Source organism: Apaloderma vittatum, unplaced genomic scaffold (genome assembly GCF_000703405.1).
Source record: "Apaloderma vittatum isolate BGI_N311 unplaced genomic scaffold, ASM70340v1 scaffold23520, whole genome shotgun sequence".
NCBI lineage: Eukaryota > Metazoa > Chordata > Aves > Trogoniformes > Trogonidae > Apaloderma > Apaloderma vittatum.
In genome coordinates this window covers 15828-36577 of record NW_009695363.1, presented here as the reverse complement: position 1 = coordinate 36577, position 20750 = coordinate 15828, and the positions used below count along the sequence as shown (strand labels likewise).

The window sequence follows — 20750 nt, the reverse complement described above, 5'->3', positions numbered from 1 at the left end:
GATGCTTTTCAGTTGTGTTTTCGTTGCAGTTTAACGTTCAGCACCAATCTTTTTGGTATTACTGCCTCTAAGCTAGCTTTGTTAGGAGCTAAAGATCCCAGGTTCCCTGGTGATCCACATGGGTTGATCTGAAAGCTCTCCCCCCTCATCCCCCCCAGCAGAAGGATTATGGGCGTCGCAGGAAACGAAGGGACAGCCATCCAATTAAGGCTACTGGGAATTACATTAGGCTTGTTGCTGCCCAAGTGCACGAGAGGTTTGCTGTTTTCCTGTGTGGTTTCATATTTTCACACGAGGCTGCTGTGTGTTTTCTTTACGTACTCAACCTTTTAATTTGCAGGATGATGCGTGGATATTCTGTGAATGTTCTAGTGAGCTGTAGGCTACTTCAGAAGAGCAATCCAAATGAGACCAAAATCCCCTCAAACTAGGCCTGTGAGAACAGCTGGATATTTTTGTATTAGCTTTTGGTACATGTAGTGGGAATAATCCCATTTCATTATATAGGGTTATTGTGAAAATAATTCATATAGAAATTGCATTATTTTTATAGTATATGGGAAAAATTAATATGGCATGTAGTAAAAAGACATGGCCGAGTCTTGGTCAATCAGTTTAGGCTACAGGGAGTTTCACAACTATTTATAATCTTACACCCAAAAGATTTTAGTAAAATCTACTCATGCAGTTTTAGCATAGGTTTGTGAGTTTTTTGGCATTTTCTAGTTTTCAGGCTGTTAAAGTTTTTTATAACTTTAATATAATTTGCATGTATATAAGAAAAATATTTCCTCTGTTTGATTTTCTTTTTCTTCTGTAATTACTGCCCTTTCCACTTCTATCCCAATGTTTTGTTTTGTTTTTCTTTTCCATCACATTTTGTGCAAACTGCAGGCAAAGTTAGGAAGCTCCTTATTTCTGCTATGACAACACTCCCACCCTACTGTCTGTCTTTATAGGTTTGTGAAGTCTAATCAACCAGTTACTGTAGGTATGCTTCAAATTCTTTTTGGTTTGGGCTTTGGCTACAAGTGTGTTTATTTTTATACTGTTACTGGAAGGAAAGAGGAGCTCTGTTTTCTCACTGCAAAAGACACTTCTCCAGAACTGTCTGGGCTGGACTTGGTGTCGGTAGAGAAAACTCTGTGGCCTTGCCTTGGTCTCGTTCTTTTTCTTTCCCTCCATGGCTTCTTATGCTCTTGGTGGATAGGAATGTGCCCTTCACTAGCGTCTGCAGGACCTGGGCTAACAGGGTTAAAAGTAGCTGAAGTCTGAAGTTGTACATTTTTCTTTGCTTAATAAAACGAAGGACAAGAAAACCCATGTCATTTGTCTGCAGATTTAGGGGGATGTCACAGCATTGCTTATACTCGATCTTTTAGAAGGCTTCTTTTGAGCAGTGGAAATTTCTTGAATACTCTGCCACTCAACTGGCAAATCTTTCTTGCTGTAATTCTGGTGGTTATTTTATCCTCTTGTAATTGTCAGGAAGCTGCAATTCTGTTAATTAAGCATTACTGTTCTTATAGAAGATGATTATGCATCAAATTCTCTGGTTGTCTTGTGGTAATGACTGGTTTGAAAAGGGACTGTGCAAATTGTTTCTTCAGACATTCTCATCCAGTGTCCAGTTTGAGCTGTTAGAAGAGGAAATGGGGGAAAAGACTTCAATGCAGTTTCTCCTGTATTGGTAAATTAACCTGTCTTGGAAAGCTGAAATGGACTTCTTAACAATTGAAAAAAAACCAATAAAAAGAACCACACAAAAACCAGTGAAAAAATCCTCTATTTCTTTTATATTAGAGGTTGTTATTACAGTATTATAGTTACTTAGTTATTACAGTTGAGGCAGGGACCTACTGGAGACAATCCAAGGGAGAGCTACGAGGACGATGAAGGGACTTGAACATCTCTCCTGTGAAGAGAGACTGAGAACTGGGGCTGTTCCGCCTTGAAAGGAGACGGCTGAGAGGGGACCCTGTTAATGTAGAGAAATATCTGAGGGGTGGGGGTCAAGAGGAAGGGGACAATCTCTTCTCAGCGGTGCCCAGCAATAGAACAAGGAATAATGTGTTTAAGATAGAACATAGGAAGTTCCACCTCAACATGAGGTGAAACTTCTTCACTGTGAGGGTGCCAGAGCCCTGGCCCAGGCTGCCCAGGGAGGGTGTGGAGTCTCGTTCTCTGGAGACTTTCAAACCCCGCCTGGATGCGTTCCTGTGTGGCTGCCCTGGGGGATCTCTAGAGGTCCCTTCCAGCCCTAGCATTCTGTGATTCTGTACTCCCTTATTATGAAATTAACCTGTGTTGGAGAGCTGAAATGGGTTTCTTAAAAAAACAATAACAAAAAACCAAAACCACTCAAACCAATAAACCACAAAATTCTGTGTAGTAATTTTTTTCTACTTCTTAGCATAATGAGGTGTGCTTTTGTATTGTGAAGAAATTTATGAAGGGCTGTATTAATTCAGTTGTTCTCATAGTAAACATTTTTATTTTTCAGGTTCACGCATTTTAAAAAACAGGAATAGAACAGGAAAAAATGGCAGCAGAAACTCAGACACTTAACTTTGGGCCTGAATGGTGAGTTTTTTCCTGTTTTGTGAGACTCTGGAACTTTGTCGAAAACTTTAAAAAAAAAAAAGTTATTAAGTTCTGTCCTTTGGGACTGAATTGATTGTAAGACTGAATGGTATATAATGCCTTTGTTCCATACTGCTTCACCTCAGGCCCTGGACTGTGACTGGAAACAATATTATAAAATTAGTCTTCACTTTGTAAATTGGCATTGTGTATGAAATGGGTTGGATTTTGTGCTATGGTAATGCGTAACGTTCACCTTGCTAACAAGTATCTGAGAGGGGAATAATGTTTGTGGTCTTGGAGGTATACACAAAGTGAAGAAGACTTACTTGGTCCTTTTTGGTAAGGAAGTTCTTACACTCATCTTAGTGGACTTAAATCTATAGCTAAGCAAGCTTTTTCTCCCTCAGTATTAAATATATATATATATATGGAATGTGGTAGAAGAGTGTGCTTCAAGTTCTAGTCTCCTGCATGTGTGTTCTGAAAAATGTCAGGAAATAGGAGGTAAAGGGAATCCGTGCTGTTGTGTAATCTTGTGTGAGCTGTGAGTTTTCAGCTTGTCTGACATGTGTTGTCCTGGCTTTTACTAAAGAGTAATTGCACGGGTGTGACTGTTGTTCCAATTTCTTGTTAAAGTGTTGGTGCCGGCAGTTACAAACAAGAATTCTCAGGAGTGATGTGGTCCTTAAGTGTGTAAATGGGAGTGTGGAGCGGTTAGAGGAGATACAGTTGCTGCTTAGCATGTGGTAAGGCTGGTGCTGGAATAACAAATTCACTTCTGCTGACACATTTTTATACACAATGTGCAAAAATTGGAGAGTATTCAACAAAGAAGTAAGGCATGATTTGTGGCCTGGAGAACAGTGAAAGAACTCGGTCTATTTTGTTAGATTGAAAGAAGGTTAAAGAATGACTTCATCACCATCTATAAATACACCCACCAGGCAGATATCTTAACTGGAGTGCTCTTCAGTGTAAGACAGACATGATTAGATTCATTGATGGATGGAAGCCAAAGTTATATTAGAAAAAAAAAAAGGGTAAGGCAGCTCTAAAAAAGCATGTATTTTAACAGTAACTTGATTGCTGTGTCATACTGAGGGGACTTCAGACTCCATTTAGTTTAAAAAAGGGATTATGTATTATATTTCAGTGAGTTACTACGTTTTCACAGGAATAATGGAATAAAACTCTAAGATTTATAATTATGCTTTTGGGTTGCAATATAGTCCTATCCCATGTGTGCTGTTTTATCACTTAATAGTGAAACTCTTGGTCGTGTTTGATTTGGATTGGAGTTCAACATCACACTGAGCCATCTAATCCTTTGACCAATGCCTTCCCCGGCGTTTTTTGTTTTGAGGTGGTATTCACAGAAACTGCCACTGGGTGGCACCAAACTAAAAAAATAAGATAAATATTTGACTTGCAAATTGCCTTTTCCTTTCTGTTTTAAGAACAATAAACCGAATCAAAGCATGCTTCAGTAATTAGGTGAAAGGTAGCCTCTGAATCAGTGATTTAGTTTAGAATGCCTTCATTTCAAAGAATTTTGTAATTGTTGAGAAGATATTTCATTGTTTTGTTTGTTCAAGATGCACATCAAGGAGAATGTAGAATGGTCTGGGTTTTGTTTCTTGATACACATCCTTTTGTAAAACATTTTTCAAACTTTAAAATACAGGGTATTTGGATAGGTGAGGATATGATTGTAGAGAATGACATTAATCCACCAGTGGAGTGGGAATAATATCATCCAGCTGCAGGATGGTATCTGCAAGAAGTAGATCACCTGTCTAGGGTGGGACTAAACTTAATCACATGTTTGTCTGTTACTGTAAGCTAGATTACTGCTTGAAATGTCTCTGAAGTGTGACTGTATTTTGTACTTTTTTTTTTTTGACACATTAAGCTAAATGATGTATGCACTCAGTGATAAATGCCGTTAATTTTAAGCTCTGGAAGAGGAATTAGGAGTAGAGTAGGATTCCAGAGATACCACAAGAAATGTCATTGCAGGATTTACTGTCCTATAGTGTTTGTTAAACTTTGTGAAACGTCTGAATAAACTTTTTCCTTAGGCTAATATTTGCTGCCCTGTCCCTAGTGTGGTAAGAATTTCTCTTGTAAAAAAGAAGCTGTTGTCATTAATATCTGTGGAAATTTTACAACTGTTTTTTTGTGTAGCCAGTATAAATAACTTAGTTAAGGCTTTAAGGGTGTAACTAGCTTGCTATATAGTCAGCTTAAAGAGTTCCTCAGGGCATGAGTTAAATGTCGTGATGTGCTCCTGGGAATATAATTTTTTTTTTCCCTCACTTCTAGCTATGGGAAAAACGAGGGAGGCTTTTTCACTTTAATCATTGAAACACTGATGTTTAGAGTTTTGAAGGTAGACTGCTAATGTCTTTACATTCAGGACTGAATTTATTTCATTTATGTCAATATACAAAGATATGATAAGCATGGGTGAAGACACATTCTCCTCAATGAGTTTTCATTGCTCTTCTTTTATTTTAGGCTGCGAGCTTTGTCTAGCGGCGGGAGCGTGACATCCCCTCCTCTGTCTCCGGCTTTGCCAAAGTACAAACTAGCAGACTATCGCTATGGGAGAGAAGAAATGTTGGCACTTTTTCTAAAGGATAATAAGGTGAGCAGGAAGAGGAAGAAAGCCCGATGTGTGTATTCCTAATGACAGTCTTGTGATTAGGAGTAGTTATTCGCATTTTGTGATTACGGACAAAGAAATTTTGTACCCTTGGCAAAGAACTTCTCTTCTTCAGAGGTACAATTGTGGGGAGTTTTTTTGTGTGTGCATGTGCTTATTAGATCCCGCTCTTAGTGTGTTTGTTATGTTTGATTATTTTTGCCCCTTTAGGGGGCAAAATCCAGAGAACAAAAAAGCCTGATGCCATGTATCAGTCCTACTGCCACAGATGACTGTGGGTTAAAGTCTCCTTGCAGCTGTGCAAATTTGTTTGCCATAGCAGGATTTTATTTAATGTGGTGTAAAATAGTTACTTGATTCAGCTTGAAAGTCAGGCAGTAAATCATATTAGTGGCTCATCCAGAAAAGGCAGGAGCTCCCAGTTTATCCTGACTTAAGGCAGTTCACTTTCGCAGGTAACTGGCTTGATGGGAGAGTCCTGAAGTAGTTCACTTCTTTGGGACTCAAGACACAAATACAGTCTAGCACATATAATATGGAAGAGCAGTGTAGAAAGTCAAAAACTTCGCTCCTGTGTAATTTTAAACAAAGATTTTTACCGATACAAAAGTCATAGTTCGGTGAACGCTTCGTGTAAGAGATTCACGCGTTCTGCATTTGTAAATGTTTTTTTCTGTAGATGGTGACAGAGGTTGGTTTATTGTTGCAGCAGGCACAGTGACTTGTAACTCTGAATCCCTCGAGTCAGGGAGGGACTGCAAGAACTGATGTCAGGTTGTGCCTTTAGCTCCACATATAGGTGTGCACCCAAACCTCCACATTCTTACCCTGCCACAACGGTGCTGACATGTTCATACGGCGCTGGGAGCCCTGCATTGCTTGTGCATGGATTCAAGGGTGTTGAATGTCAAAGATTTTTCTAAAGCTGTTAAGTGTGTTATAGCTTAAAGCCATGCTTTAATAGGCAGAATTATCCTGCTCTACTTTGAGAAGCTGCGATTTAAACCTCGATGTTATGCTCGAATAAGTCAGCCTGTCAGAGGTCATTGGTTTTTGCAATTTGTGTATATCAGATGATGCTAAGACCTCTACACTTGTGACTGGTTCAGAACAACCTATTAATGCCCAGTGTTACAGGAAGCTTCTCTGATGGTTATGAATGATTCAAAAGAATATTTTCTCCCTGTGTGTTTGCCAGAAGGGCATTATTACTAGAGTATGTCTTGCTTTTGATACACGTGTGTTTCCATGGTGTTGAGTGATTCTAGTTATTGAGACTGAGAGGAATCTTGATGCTGTTTCTAGTCAAGTAGCAGATACGATGTTTTTAAGCTGTATCTTGTGCCCTAGTCCCTTCTCATTGTGTCATCTTTGATTTTCACTGGTTGAGGATTAGGCAGAGTTACTTCTCTAATTAAAAGATACTCTGATTGGAAGCAGGAATACTTTCACTAACATAAACCAAAATTAAAAATAAAACCCTAGGTTTCTTTGCCTCAATTAAAATTGGGAGAAATCTTTATCTCTAGTATTGTGAACTAGACATATTTGAAACAATTCCGTTGACATAATTACAAGCTCACTTGGCCAAAATTGCAGCTTCTTGTCCACGTGCTCAAGGTCACATCTGCTGATGGAGTTTCCATCTGACAATGGTCTGATTAAAAAATTAGTCTTAAAATTTTTATTTAAATCCTTAGTGTTCTCTGATTTATAACTCTATACCTGTAGTTTTGCTTTACTTTTTTTTGTTGTTTATTTTTCCCTCCTTGTTGGTTCTAAATTGGAAATGCTGACTTTAAATCAAATACAACCTATGTGCTGTATATGATAGTTTTGTTAATATATAATAATCTGGCTATAAAAGTGCGTTAAAGTTAAATCAATACTTCTAATTTACAAGGTGAAATTTCACTCGGTTTATATTTAAGCTGGAGTGGAAGTTTGAATTGTGATGTATATAATCTTGATACTTTACATATTACAGTTGTGGGTAGTGGATGCTTTAGATGTTTGATCTGTAAGAATTGTTTTTTCTGAGGGGTGTAAATTTGTGGTGGAATTACACCCACCCCCAGTAAGTGTTATTGGAAGTATTGGTGTAGCAGGTAGATGGAGACAGAGTTGGCAGTTTTTTTGGTAAATCAAAGTATGCGGCATCATCTCTGAAATGTAAATACTTGGGTAAATTTGTATGTTATTTTCCTTTCATATAGATACCTTCAGACCTTCTGGATAAGGAGTTTCTGCCTATTTTACAAGAGGAGCCCCTGCCACCACTGGCACTTGTACCTTTTACAGAAGAAGAACAGGTTTGTACCTTTTCTTAAAAAAATAAATTCTGGATTATCATTAGTGTAAAGACAAAATAAGGAGTATGCCTCCATTTAAAAAATAAAAATTGAGTTTGGTAGATTTTCAGTAAAGAAATTATGAAAGCATACTGCGTTAGCATAAAGTTTAAATTCCTCTCTTACTGAGTTACTCTCTTAAATTGAGCAGTACTTTTCATACCATGTTCTGTTGCTGGCAGACCGTCAGCTTGTGAAATCCAGGATGATCTTTAGGGAAGTATTATGTATTTTTTAAATACACAGCATTTTCAGATCAGTGAAACTTTTTCTGCAGATTTTGGGCCACTTTCAGTCTTGTAATAGAAGTATCCAAGTGAATTTGGTTTTGTGGTCATTGGAGAAGCGTTGAAGGTTTGTGACTGTTAACGTTTAGAAAGGTGCAGTGCCGTTAACTACTTTGTGTGTAAGCAGTTGATTGATACCGATCTCTATAGGTATAGAATTAATTGGTGTGCAAGATAAAGAATTAGAACAAGTGGTCCACAAAGATACTGTTTCAAGGGTGACTGATTTGAGTGGTTTGAAAGCCCATGCTTTAAATTTGGTTCCTAGCAGAGAAAACTGCCCTGCTCTGGATAAGTGCCTCTGACTTTGAGTTTTAAATCGATGCCCACTCTGTGGCTGTCAGAACTTCTGATTTTGCAGTTGCTCTCTGCTTTGCCACTTTTCTTAGCAGTTTTCTTCTTTCAGAATGCTGTGGTTGGATTTTTGTTTGTTACTTTTTTTAATAAAAGACTGAGTATTTTTGTTAACTTAAACATACTTTGATTTTTGGAGGGATGGGGAATGTTAGTTTCTCAAGATTTCAGATCATCCTGCTTCCTTTGTCCCACACTATCATATTCTTGAATTTTTCTATAATCTTTCTGTGCCTGGATATTCTAGCATATCCTCTTCACCACTTCTGGAATTCATTCCTCTTCAGAGTTGATTTGTATTTCTTGGGTCCTTTTAGGATGCTGTCCTTTGACTTAAGGTGCTAGTAGTTTAGGCTCTATTCAGCAGTTATATTCATGTGAATACACTGTAGGTGTTTGTGTCATAGTATTAAAAGGCAATTGCGATTGAGAACCTGCTTTTTTGGGAAATTTTTGCCCATGTCTCATTCTTCAGTGGGAACAGGAGGGTTTCAGGCAGCAAGCCCAGGAGAGAGTCAGCCAGACCTACAGTAGCACACCAAAATATTGAACCTTGGTGTTAAATACCTTTTGGTAATTTTTTTTTGTTTGTTTTTTGCTGATGTGTAATGGAATCTTTCAGAGAGTAAACTAAAAGCTATTTACAATTCAGGGAGATGGGACTTCTGGTGACTGTCAAGATACTCTCCAAGAGGAATAATACGAGTTTAAGGCTATGGTATTGAAAATGTACTGAGTAGCCTCTTTGTGCAGATGAGGTGATCCTCTGCAGTGCCTCCTGTTTCATCGGTCTGGAAGGCTTCTGAGGAGCTGGTGTGCACTGTGTCACTGTTTTTCCCCTGCTCCTTCTCACCTGTAATCATACAGGAGTCTTCTCAGTTTGTTTAACAGTTCTCTACAATCCCAACAAAAATGTTATTCTGAAACAAGAGATCCGTATTCCTGAATATGTGAACAATCTCTTTTTTCTTGTCTGGAGATCTTTTTTTCCCCCTTCATGACTGATTTGAGGTACCAAGGCAACGGCACTATTTAAGCTGCCAAAAATTCCTGGTGTTTGTTCCCCATGACACAATAAATGTTGTTCATCACCAAGAATCATGTTCAGATCTTGAGGTGAGTAATGACTTCATTGTGATGCGGGAAAGTTCTTTCACCTAAGGGTAATAACAGTTTGAAATGCCCTTGTGCCCGCTTTGTGAATGCTGAAGGTAGCGTAATTCTCTTAGAACCTGAGGGATGAAGATTTGGGAGTCCTGTTGGGGAGACACGCTGATCAGAACACTGGTACTTCAGGGTGGTGTTCAAGTGAAGATGAATCCATCAGGCTTACTCTGGGCTTGAATTCAGAGCAGTTCTTGCTTGCAGCCCAAGAGTTACACACCTGATAGCATTGTAGTTTTATATGTAGCACGTCTGGGAAGAACTTGGCTCAAGCTGATTTAAAGATGTGTTATCTGGAGGTGGATGATAGGTAATGTCAGGTTTGTGAATTTAACCTTTAATCTGTTTAGTCATGTGGAATTTAACTAGTCAGATAGTTATTGCTACAGTATTCCTTGTTACAGGACATGGATATACTTGAGCTGGACCTGCTGGTTCTTTTTATCCTTTTTGTGTAGAGTATCACTTCCCTGGTGACAAGGATGCTAAGCTAACCTAGAACTCAACTGATTCATCTTGTGGTAAATTTTGTTGCATGACATCATGGATTTGTCTAAGATTGATTTCCAGGGAACTGTTTTTGGAGGGAAAGGTTTCTGCAGATACTTTTAACAGGTTTCCACCTCTGACCACTGGCAACTTGCATCTTAGGTTCCTTTGCCTTTCCCCCCAGCTCCCTTATTCCTATTTGCATTAGGGAAAAAAAACACTTGTCTTAATTTTACCTGCTGGTGGAGTAGGGAGTCTCAAGCTTTTGCTGAATATAACAGAGATTTTTTTTGTGTGTATGTCATCATTGGTTCTGTTTCTTGGGACATCTTCCATTTACTACTAAAGAAATAATTGAGCCCCTGTTTCGGGGCAGCCTTGCTCCTTGGTGTGCTTTGTCAGAATTGGACACTGGAGTAATACACTAATCAATAATAGGGTGTTTTTTGCTTTTTTCACTTTGCTTTTTTTTACTTACTGTGTTCTCAGCATGTGGACCCATTGTAGGGGTCACATCTTCACCACAGCAAGCTTGACAGAGGGGAGGGAGAACTTGTTCAGAGTTCTGGCAGAAAAGTCAAATAAAGTTGGAAAAGGAAATGAGTTTATTATTCTGTTCTTATTTTAGAAGTGGGGCATAAAAGATTTGAGGAATCTCCTGTGCAAGACAGTGAATCTGATCAATAGCTTTCTGAGTTATTTGACCTAGTTTTCCAACTATTTGTACTCAGAGAATGGGGCTAGAGTTCGTTATAATTATTCATTCTTTATCAGAATAGCTTTTTCTTTAGCAGTTATTTCATGTTAAAGTTGAATTTTACTGGTGTTTATTGTCTTGTTACAAAGAATATCACTTAAATTCCAGAAGACTTAAATAAACTTAGTTTTCCCCAAAGCATATTACTCCTATGACACATTTAGAAAGAAAACACCCAACTTTTCTGCAAAGGTAATTGGTAAATATAATTTTATTCAATTCTATTGCTTTTCACCTGTGCCTGCTTTGCTTACGAAGAATGGTTGTTAATTAATAATGTCAGGTATAGGCAGGTGACAATCTTGCTTTGCAGTGGAACAGCTATGTTTAAAGCTGCTGATGTTCCAATCATTTCTGTGCTGGAATTGTCTGATACAAGAGTAGATGGTCAGTTGTTGGCCTAAGAGCATGAAAACGTCAGGTAAGTAACTTGGAAGCAGTAATACAGTGACCAAGGTGCTTTTACAGACGGCTTCAGCGACTCCTATCTTCAAAGAATCCTTTACTTTCTTAGCAGTTGTCAGTTGTAGAGAATTTGTAACAAGCATAAGGAAAACAAAGCTGATATTAAGCTAAATGTAGGATAATGGAGGTTTTACTGTTTTTTTTTTTGTTTGTTTTTTTAGTAGAATCTCACCTTGGCTCTTTCTTCTTCTTGGCAGAGAAATTTCTCGATGTCTGTAAACAGTGCTGCGGTCCTGCGGTTGACGGGACGTGGAGGAGGAACGGTGGTAGGGGCTCCTCGAGGTCGAAGTTCCTCTAGAGGTCGAGGTGAGCTGTTAGTGGGATGTGCTGCAATGTATGCAGGTTAAAGCTTCTGAAAGTCGAGTGGAACTTGGTTATAGTAATATTTTTCTCTCCTGCCCAGTTTCTTTTCCCTTAAAGCTTTGAAATCTTTCCGGTGGGGTGGTGGTGGGAATGAATATTGTGTTTAGTCGTGGTTTTGCACACCTTAGTGCCTATCTGGCACCTGTGTTATGTGCCTTTGTGAGAGTAGTGGGTGTGAAAAACTAAAGGGAAACGTAATTTTGAGGTGGAATCGTAAATTGTTTGGTTCAGAATTGTTAGAAATAACTTTATTCAAGTTATAAAACCAATTTATAGCAAAAGGGGAGTAGAATCCACAAATGTATTTTAAACATTAAGATTGTAGTAGGTGGGGTTCGGTGTTCTGAAAAATCATTTGTATTTATTAAGATCCTGAGAATAAATAGGAGAAGGTTAATGGAAAGACATAATCAAATTTTGGGGTAAATTTGAGTCTTGCCAATTTTGTTGTATCTCTGTAGTCGGTGTCTCATCTTGGATGGTTTCAGACGTTTGCAAATGAATTGAGAAAATGTCCTTGAGCCATAGCACTAGATTCAAAACAAATTGTTAAATCCACAATTTATCTTTGCAGTTCCTTTTCAATGTGTGTACTGCTGTGTACGCTATTTTGGGAGGTTATATATATGAGTATGATGGGTTACACTTAGAATACTAAGAAGCTAGTAACTCTGAAATATCAGGAGTGATAATCATGTGACCTCTGTCTTTGCTGGTGCTTAGATGAGATTTCTCTCAGGGTCATTTCTAATTTAATTCCACATATCCTTAACTGGTGATATTTTCAAGAACATCTTCAGTAATCAATTTCATTTATAATTAAATATTTGAATTTAGCACTTCATTTATTCTCTTTTTCCTCTTCTTATTCCTTAATCCTGCTTTATTCTTGGTTTACATCTTTCAGATATTTGTAGATTTTCATCTGTCCTGTGGTTGCTTCCCAGCTAAGGCATATACATTTAAACTTTAACAAAGCTATCCCAAGATTTCCCTGTCACTTCCCCTTTTTTATTTATCATTGTCTTTGCCCAAATGCTCAGGACTTAGTTAAAGAAAAAAAAACCCAAACCACCTATAGGGATTTGGGCTGACACTCGTGTACAAACCTTGTTACATGTCTTCTGTTGGACATTTGAAAACTGTTCCTTTTTTGCTTCATGCTTTTAATGTGTGTATTGCATTGCTGCCGTGCGTGATTGACTTTTGCTAGGAAAACGTACTGGCTGTTTGGTTTTTTGCAGATGCATTAAGGCTTAACTCTGCAAATGAAATGAATTTTGCTTAAAATCTGGTGACTTGAGATTGTATGACCACTAGTGTGCTCTCTAGTTACAATATCAAGATACCCTGATAATTTCTCATTTGATAAGCCCTTTATTTTTCTTTCATTTGTTAAGTTTTTCGTTCTTTTTTTCTCCTGTACCGTTAACAACGGGTTGCTTTTTAATTGCCCTCACTAGTTTCAGTGAGGTCATAGGGTTAAATGTGGCAGAATATGGCTTTTAATCCAGTAATGCTATTATTGAATCTATTTGTATGCATGGAAGTTTTGTTTGGCAATAAAGTTTGATTCATTACACTTTACTGGGCAGAACTTATATGGTATTGTTAAGACTGTCTGAAAGCTGCTACTGCATCATTCCTGTTTTGTTATCATTTTAAGATATATTAAGAAATATTAGCTCAAGAAACTGTGTTTCAAGATTCATCTTTTTCACTTATTTTTGTTTTCATCCTCATTTGATCTTTTTCTTTTAACTTGCATGAATTGTTATATGCTGTACTTGTTAGGCTAGTCTTTCTCATCTTCTGCTAAGCTGTAAAGGGCACATTTCTCTGGTAAATTTATTTAGTAAATTACTGAGTTTTCCCTCTTCCATTGATCCTGGTTGCTGCTTGTTTCTTCCACTCCTCCTCTTTCCTTTCCATGAGCAATTTCTCTTGGGCTGTAGGCACAGTGAGTCTGCCTAAAATTTCTGTATCTCAGCAAACATATTAGAGCTTCTGCCAGGGAAGGATTGTGCATTTTTTTCATAATTACGCACATGATGTTCTTGTCATTAAGGACTTTTTTTTCCTAATAGTTTACTTATGAGAAGCTCAATGTAGGACTGTTGACATCTAACTTGGAAAGCTAACATACTGCCTGCAAGTAGCAAGCTTTAAATGCAATTCTGTTTTTTCAAGTTACCGTGAAAAGGACTTGGAGTTTTTTCAAAGTTTGTTCACTAAATGAACTGCTTCACTTATGAAAAATGTTTTCCAACTGTTTATTGCGTTGTAAAATTCCCTGGGTTCAAAAGGTAAAGTTCACGAAAAACACCGGGCAACATCATTGTATGCGGCAAAACTGCTGCTGATCAAGTGCGGGCTTCAGCTTTACCAAAAGCAGATTCCTGCCTTGAAATGACTTGCACAACAGTAACTTCAGGGAAGAATTTGCATGTACGATTAGATTTGTTAATTAAGTTCCCTCACTGAGGCATAAAGCACGGAATCCAGCATTTGGGAGCGTGAAAGGCAATCTGTGACAGATTGGCAAAGGGAAGAATGGATGAACTGCTGCTGGAAAAGGGAGGTTATTGTTAAGAGCTCTGAGTGTGACTTCCCTTGTCAAAGTTTAAAACTACAACATAACACTCAGTAAATATTTTCTCAGTAGTCACCCCAAGTTTCACTAACAAGGATTGTCTTTAGCTGATATGAAAATTATTACTGTGGTCATTGCTCTGATTTTTGTTTAAATTTTTTTTTAGACTCTGTGCTGAAATACATCTTGGTGTTACTGTTAAAAAGCATTTGCAGCATGCGACTGCTGTCACTAAGACCGTGTGTCCCGTGTAAATCCAAAACATTTTATTTAGCTCTGAAGTTACATTCGCTGAAGAAACCAAGTACTTGCACGTGACCTTTTTTCTAATTGACTTGTTTTCCTGGGAGCTCCCTGTGGTGTGCAGCTAAGCCCTGTGCTTTGTGCTGGCTGGACTGGAATGTCAACATTCATGAATAAGAGCCTCAGACAAGGAGAGGTTTAAATAGTCCCTGGAATGGGCTGTAAGCTTACAGACACCTCGTTTTGTAGCTGTTCTCCTGTTGGTTAAGACCCTTAAAAGGGTACTTTGCTTTCCATTAGAGCTCTTTCCCCTCCCACCCTCTTTCCCCTTTGTAATCTGGCTGTGCTGCTCTTGGGAAGTGTGTAAATGGTGTGAAAGTGGAAAGTTCTCATATCTAACCTGCACCAGCTGAATTACAGTTATCCTGCTCTTCCCACACGGTATTGTGACTGTGATTGTAGATCCTTAGCTCTCAGTCATGATGGAATGTAAAGAGTTTGCTTTTTACATTGTGTTTGCTGTTTCAGAGTTTTTTGTAGTGACAATTAGAATGAGTGTGTGCTGCTTCTTGCCCTCTTGCTTGTGTCTTGCTTTTTTACATAGACTTGTCTGTTTTTCAGATTAGAGGCTTCTGGCTGTTACAATATCACTGGATTGAGTTTCTCATTCTGAGGTTTCTAAGGAATTACTGACATACAAATGACACAGCTGCTCTGTTCAGCTCTTCAGTGGAAGGGTTTATTGACATCTGTTCCCTTTGCCCTCAATGTTCGGTGCAACATCTACACTTACAAGGCCTACCCCTCATGTGCCAGGCGTTTTTCCAGAAATGGCATTCAATGTAAAACAAGAATGTCACTCTGTTTTTATTAGCTACAAAAAAAGTGCCAAGAAGTGCAGAAATGGAACGGTGAACAGTGTCCTTGTATGTGCAGCTTTATCCTCTCTGCAAGCATTTTTCCAAGGTTCTGTTACCAGTATTAACCGTGTCCTAGTGTGCGCTTTCAGGTCAGACTTATCTCCGTAACGCTAAATAACTGACTTTGTAGAACACTGTTTTCCTTAATTAGTTGCTTATCTTCTGTAGCCTGGTCAGATCTGTTTGAATGGGGTAAGCTGCTCATGGGCTGGTCTGTTTGGTTTGTGCTGGAATTGCCCATGCACAGAGGTGTGTGGGTACCGTAGGGGGGGCAACAGAATCAAGGCAAAGGTCCTGCCTGGTACTTCGTGGTATTGCCACAGCTGGGACCTGAGTAGTGTGGTCCCACTGTCAGCTTTAAACTGAATTGCTGAGAGAATTTGTTTGGATCTTTTGCAAGGTTATCTTTTGATTCAGACCATTTAGTTGGCTGAGCACAACTGAGATACTGATGAACCGTGACACAGAGGGGGTAAGTGGAGAGGTTTCCCAGGCCGTTTTACATTCTTTTAAACCTGCCGAAAGCCGTGCTGCTCTTAAAACAACTGTTCTTCCCTGTTATACAGGGCATTTACTTTATTTGCTGATGAAATCTCCCATATTGCAGGCCTTTTGGCTCTGCTGGTTGTCTGCTATCAGTGATCAGTGTGCATTCATGCTTGCTCACACTGCGAGGGGAGCACTACAAATGTTGCTGTCACTCACTGTAAAAAAAAAAACACCAAAAAACCAGAAAAGGAAAACTGGTTTCTGTTGAAGAAGTGTGTGCAACTTTCCACCTCCACTATCTCAGAGACACGAGATGAGTCAGTGCCTTTGTTCTGTTTTGACTTGGCCTGCCTGTGGCTTTCTCTTGTGAACTGCTTTTGCTTTATTATCTCCTGTGAGATAAAGGGAGCTTTCCTGTAGTGAAGAAACTAGGCGAAGATTGCCAGCACATGAGATGCTTAAACTTTCCTGGAGTTTATTTGTGGAGAATAACAGCTTGGAGTCCTTGTCCAGGATCATGGGGGACCGACCCATAATGCTTTAATTGGGTAAACATTGTGCTGCTTTTGATGTTGTATCACATCTTTACTGTTTCTTGCCTTTGCAACTTAGTTCGCACTTGTGACTGTGGTCAGCCTTGTAATATCAGACTTGCCATAGTGAACGTGTTCGTGTTCTAGTACAGTCCTAGGTCTTCCTTCTTTTGCCTGGAGTGGTCAGTCAGCTGCTCTGTGTCCACCTGGGCTTGTGTAAGAATGCTACAGTGAATCATTTAACTCAGCAGTCTGTCTCTAGCAACAGCCAAAAGAAGACACCTTGGCAGGAGGATATGGACTGTGTAAAAATATAGAGGTGAAGAAGCATCACGTGTATGCTCAGCTTCTGGATGTTTGCAGCTCAGTGTATTTCCTGAACCAGATGTGGTCTCTGTGTTTAGTAAATCTCAGCGTTATTTACCTTTTAGGGGTTAGTCCAGACTTCATCTGAACTTAAACATCCCCAGAACTCTGTGGTAAGGAAGTTCACATCTCCCTGGCAAGGCGGTCTGCTGCTGAGCTCCTTTGCTGGTGCTAGGAGCAGGATAGTTATGTCTAAAGAGGGTGCTTAAACGTTACTTCTGAAGCAGAGGGAGAAATTGTGCAGGTGTTAACTTTGTGGCTTCCTTATACACTCTGCAACCTGTACTGCCTGCTGTGAAATTGCTGTGTATTTGAGGAGCCTGGCTGGATTATCTGGGTATCGCTTTTCGTTTTCTCTTACTGGAAAACAACTTCCATTTCCCTCCTCTCCACTCCTCCAAGAGATTTAGTATAGAATAGTAGAGAAACTGTTGCGAGTGCCTTGATCGTCTCCATCCTTTTAGAGCCTGTCTTTATAAGACACTGAAATATAGTACAATTCCTTGATGCATCCAGGGATCCTTAGATTTTTAGATGTTACTACTTTATTCCAAAGGCTACAGAGACTGGAGTCCATTCTTGAGGTGTTTATCTGCTGTTTCAGTTGGTTATTCTGATTCCTCCAGATCCCTGGCCAGGTTTGTGTCTCTTCCTTTGGGATGTTTGTTTTCTTGAATGCAGGAAGAGAGAACTATGAAAGGTTTGGGATAGTTTTGCAGCCTGGAGTTCCCTTTATCAGGTGTTTTGCAGGTCTTGGGCTTGGCTGTGGAGCCTGCACGCGTGTGTATGGAAGGCAGTAACCTGACAACCAGCTGATTGATGTGTTTCACTTGTTTGTCTTCTTTCTATGAGATCCTTGAAATAAGTTAGCTGATAAAAATCTCCCATTTCTTCTGCTTTGTGAAGCAGTATTTATCTCTTGTACATCTGGAAACTTCACCCCAGCCATTAATCTTAACAAGTGCTGGAAGCTGTCATGAACGTCTGGGGATGTGTGTGGGTGTTGTTTTTCTGTTGCCTTTTTTCTTTTTTACTTTTTTTTTTTTTAACCAAGCACCCCATGCCCATGCAAACACTGAAGATTTGCTTCAGGGTGCGTTACTTGAGGATACATCTGTAACTTTTTGGCTTGAGGCTTGATATTTGGTGGCCACCTAAGGAAAATAATTCCTTGAAAAAGTGAGGAGGCTAATTTTTATTCCATAGCTATTGGGGTGTATCATGCTATACCCATCCTGTGATCCTTCTTTTCTCTCCCCTGCTCCTGGGGAAGTGTTCTGCTGGGAATGACTAGAACTTAATAGTGGTGAAGCTGTCTTCTCTGTTATTAACCTTGACAGCAGTAATTATGAGTACCTCTGCAGTGCAGTACCATTATTGGATTCTGCTGTTAAAAACAATCTGATTTTTGTGAGTGTAAAGTACACATGTACTGTGTGGATGTTGTGTGAACAATGCATCCTTGTTTGGTGATTTCTGTTTGGTAAGTATCTCTTTTGTTTGTTTTTTCTCTGTAGTATTCATTTCAGAATTGTTTGCCTATCCTGTCTGATCTTGTGCTTCTTGATAAAAATTTTTACATAAGACTCTTTCTTCAGTCTTTGTTCCTTTTTCCCTTTGCCCTAGATAATTTCGCTGGGGCTTAAGACTGCAACATTAGTTCACAGGGACACCAGGAAAGGAAAACCTACCTGAATCTTTCAATTTCTATTATTATTTGTACAAATGCTTGTGTTTTTTGTCTTTTCAGGCAGAGGCCGAGGAGAAAGCGGTTTCTACCAAAGAAGTTTTGATGAAGTGGAGGGTGGATTTGGGCGAGGAGGGGGCAGGGAAATGCACAGATCACAGAGTTGGGAGGAAAGGTAACAGAACTCTAGCACTTAAAGTTTTTTACATGCATCTGCTCAACTGCCATTTCTGCCCTTTGACTTCATAAAAGTACTTCAGCAAAGGTGCTTTAGATTTTGTCTGTGAGTGGAGTGTCTGAATTTCAAAGATGGAGGCAACACAGTAATGTTTCTAGAAACTCAGGAGCAAGTAAAAGCATTTTTGCCAAGATTTTTTTTTTCTGGTGGATTCCTGGGAAGATATAAATGATGACAGTTGCAGTGGAAATGATGAAAGTGGGGATTGCTAAAGGATTCTCTTCAATTTTGGTCTCAACTTTTTTTGACAGTACTTGGGGTCACATTTCAAAGCATACCTAGTTGCCAAAGGCTGTGAGTGTATCCGTGTTGCTGAAAATTTCAGTTATCACTTGGACCTTTAAAAACCCTGTTCCTCAAACTCTGATATTAAAAAAGCCCCATACTAAATAATAATTACAAAAAAAAACCAAAAACAAGGCATACCTTAAATGACTGGAGTAGTTCCAAAACCTTATTTGAAACTTCTATTCTGCCTTTCTAGGGGAGACAGACGCTTTGAAAAACCAGGGCGAAAAGATCCAGGTATGGTTTTGTTACTGTATGGGCAGCAAGTGGGAGGGAGGAGCAGGGTGTGTTTTGGGGAAGGGACCTCTGCGTACTTAAACCTTTCTTACTGCTCCACATATATTGTCGATACAAGGTTCGTGATACTGTGCCAGATTACCTAAATGTGTTCTTGAAGTGTTGTTTTCCTGAATTTTTTGTTACTTTTGCTATTAGATAAATTTTAGGCAAGAAAAATCTACAGCGAGTAGGTTCAGTTTAATCAATTAGGGTGATATGTCTGCAGCGGGAACTAAATTCCTGTATCTGTGAAGGGAGTCTGCACTGACTGACAGGGGTGCTGTGGCAATGCGCCTTCCCAGTGCAGCTTTCAGACGTTCCTGCTCTGTGCCATTTTGCTTCCTAGGACTTTGGGACCATGCTAATTTTTTTGAATGTTTGCTAGTTTGAGGTAGCTCCCAGCAGCAATGTGCTGAGGTTCCCAGTCTGTCCATCTAGTTTAAGTCGTTTAAGTCGCAATACAAATATTCCGTTTGTTCATTTATCACCTGGTCCCAGTCTCTGCCATTCCACTCCTGTTTCTTAAATGCTTCACACTGGCCACGTTCAGTCAGAATACCGGATCCTTGATTGTGACCTGTTCCAATGTTCAGCTGAACTTGGAGTGGAGTGGGTTGTCACCTCGGATATGAAACATGGTGAAATGTATATTCTGAGGGTGGTAAGAGCATTCAAGGAACTTCTGCTTTATCAACTGCTTATATGACAACCACAGTGATTTTCTGTGTTGTGGGACCATGTGTTGATTGTTTTCTGGCGTGACCTTGCTATTTTTCTGCAGCATGTACCAAAGCTGTGCTTAGGGAGAAGGTTTGTACTTGTAAAATCTTGCTGACAGTGAGTCATCTTTTAAGGATACAGAGGATCTTATGGTCTTTCCTAAATATCCTCCTTAGTGAACATATTTTTATAAAGCAGAGGTCAGAAACAACAACTGCAGGTTGAATTTTAAGACAAAGCCAAAGAGATTCAGTTACAATTAAAAGTTGATGGGAATGTGTATCTGCCTAGCTGTCCCCCTATATATCTGTGAGTCTAGCATAAATTGCCATTTTAATAATCTTCCAGATTGCCATGGTCGCACATGTTTTAAGAGTCTTAAGTTACCATGTTTGCTTTCAAAGCCCTCCCAATCCTCTCTCCATGTAGGAATTGATTTTCATATATTCTTTTAAGACTGCTTTGTTTTTCTGCTTTATAAATTGTAAATTATTGATCTGAGATGACCTGAATTTAAATACCGGTAGCAAAACTTCAGACTTTCAGTGTATCTTTATATTCAGACACCTTTTGAAAAAAAAAAAAAAGGCAATAGGAAAAAGCAAGTGCTACTGAGATTTCAAGACTGTATTTTTTTACAAAAGACAAATTGATGTAGAAGCAATATCTACTACAGTTGATTCCATTTTATTTGTTTAGCCTCTTCATGTTCGTGTGATAAAATTGCAACACTTGCAGATGCAGACTACATTTCTGATTAAGACTGTGATAAAAATATTGACTGTCAGTTGAGGATGAGATGCATCTTTTAGTTGAGAAGAATGTAGAGCATGCGAGATGTCTTTCGAAAGCTGACATCTGCCTGAGCCTGGCAGTTATCGCTTCAGGCAGTGTAGAGCATGTCTTGTTT

The 20750-nt window shown here is 39.1% G+C and overlaps 1 protein-coding gene across 1 annotated transcript; it reads left to right on the top strand.

Annotated features, from left to right (window-relative positions):
- The first annotated feature begins 914 nt into the window (after positions 1–914).
- GIGYF2 (GRB10 interacting GYF protein 2) lies at positions 915–19826 on the top strand. The gene is made up of 8 exons (XM_009871158.1): positions 915–991; positions 2504–2583; positions 5107–5236; positions 7471–7566; positions 11319–11427; positions 18379–18490; positions 19038–19078; positions 19714–19826. Exons 2-8 carry the CDS (start codon positions 2543–2545, stop codon positions 19824–19826), a joined length of 642 nt encoding a protein of 213 aa, XP_009869460.1. The 5' UTR covers positions 915–991; positions 2504–2542.
- Positions 19827–20750: the final 924 nt, after the last annotated feature.

Bases quoted from the DNA above. Each gene is read 5' to 3' on its own strand.
- GIGYF2 (XM_009871158.1), top strand. From the start codon at position 2,543: ATGGCAGCAGAAACTCAGACACTTAACTTTGGGCCTGAATG. The intron at 2,584-5,106 runs GTGAGTTTTTTC...CTTTTATTTTAG, and splicing joins CTTAACTTTGGGCCTGAATG to GCTGCGAGCTTTGTCTAGCG. The intron at 5,237-7,470 runs GTGAGCAGGAAG...CCTTTCATATAG, and splicing joins TTTTTCTAAAGGATAATAAG to ATACCTTCAGACCTTCTGGA.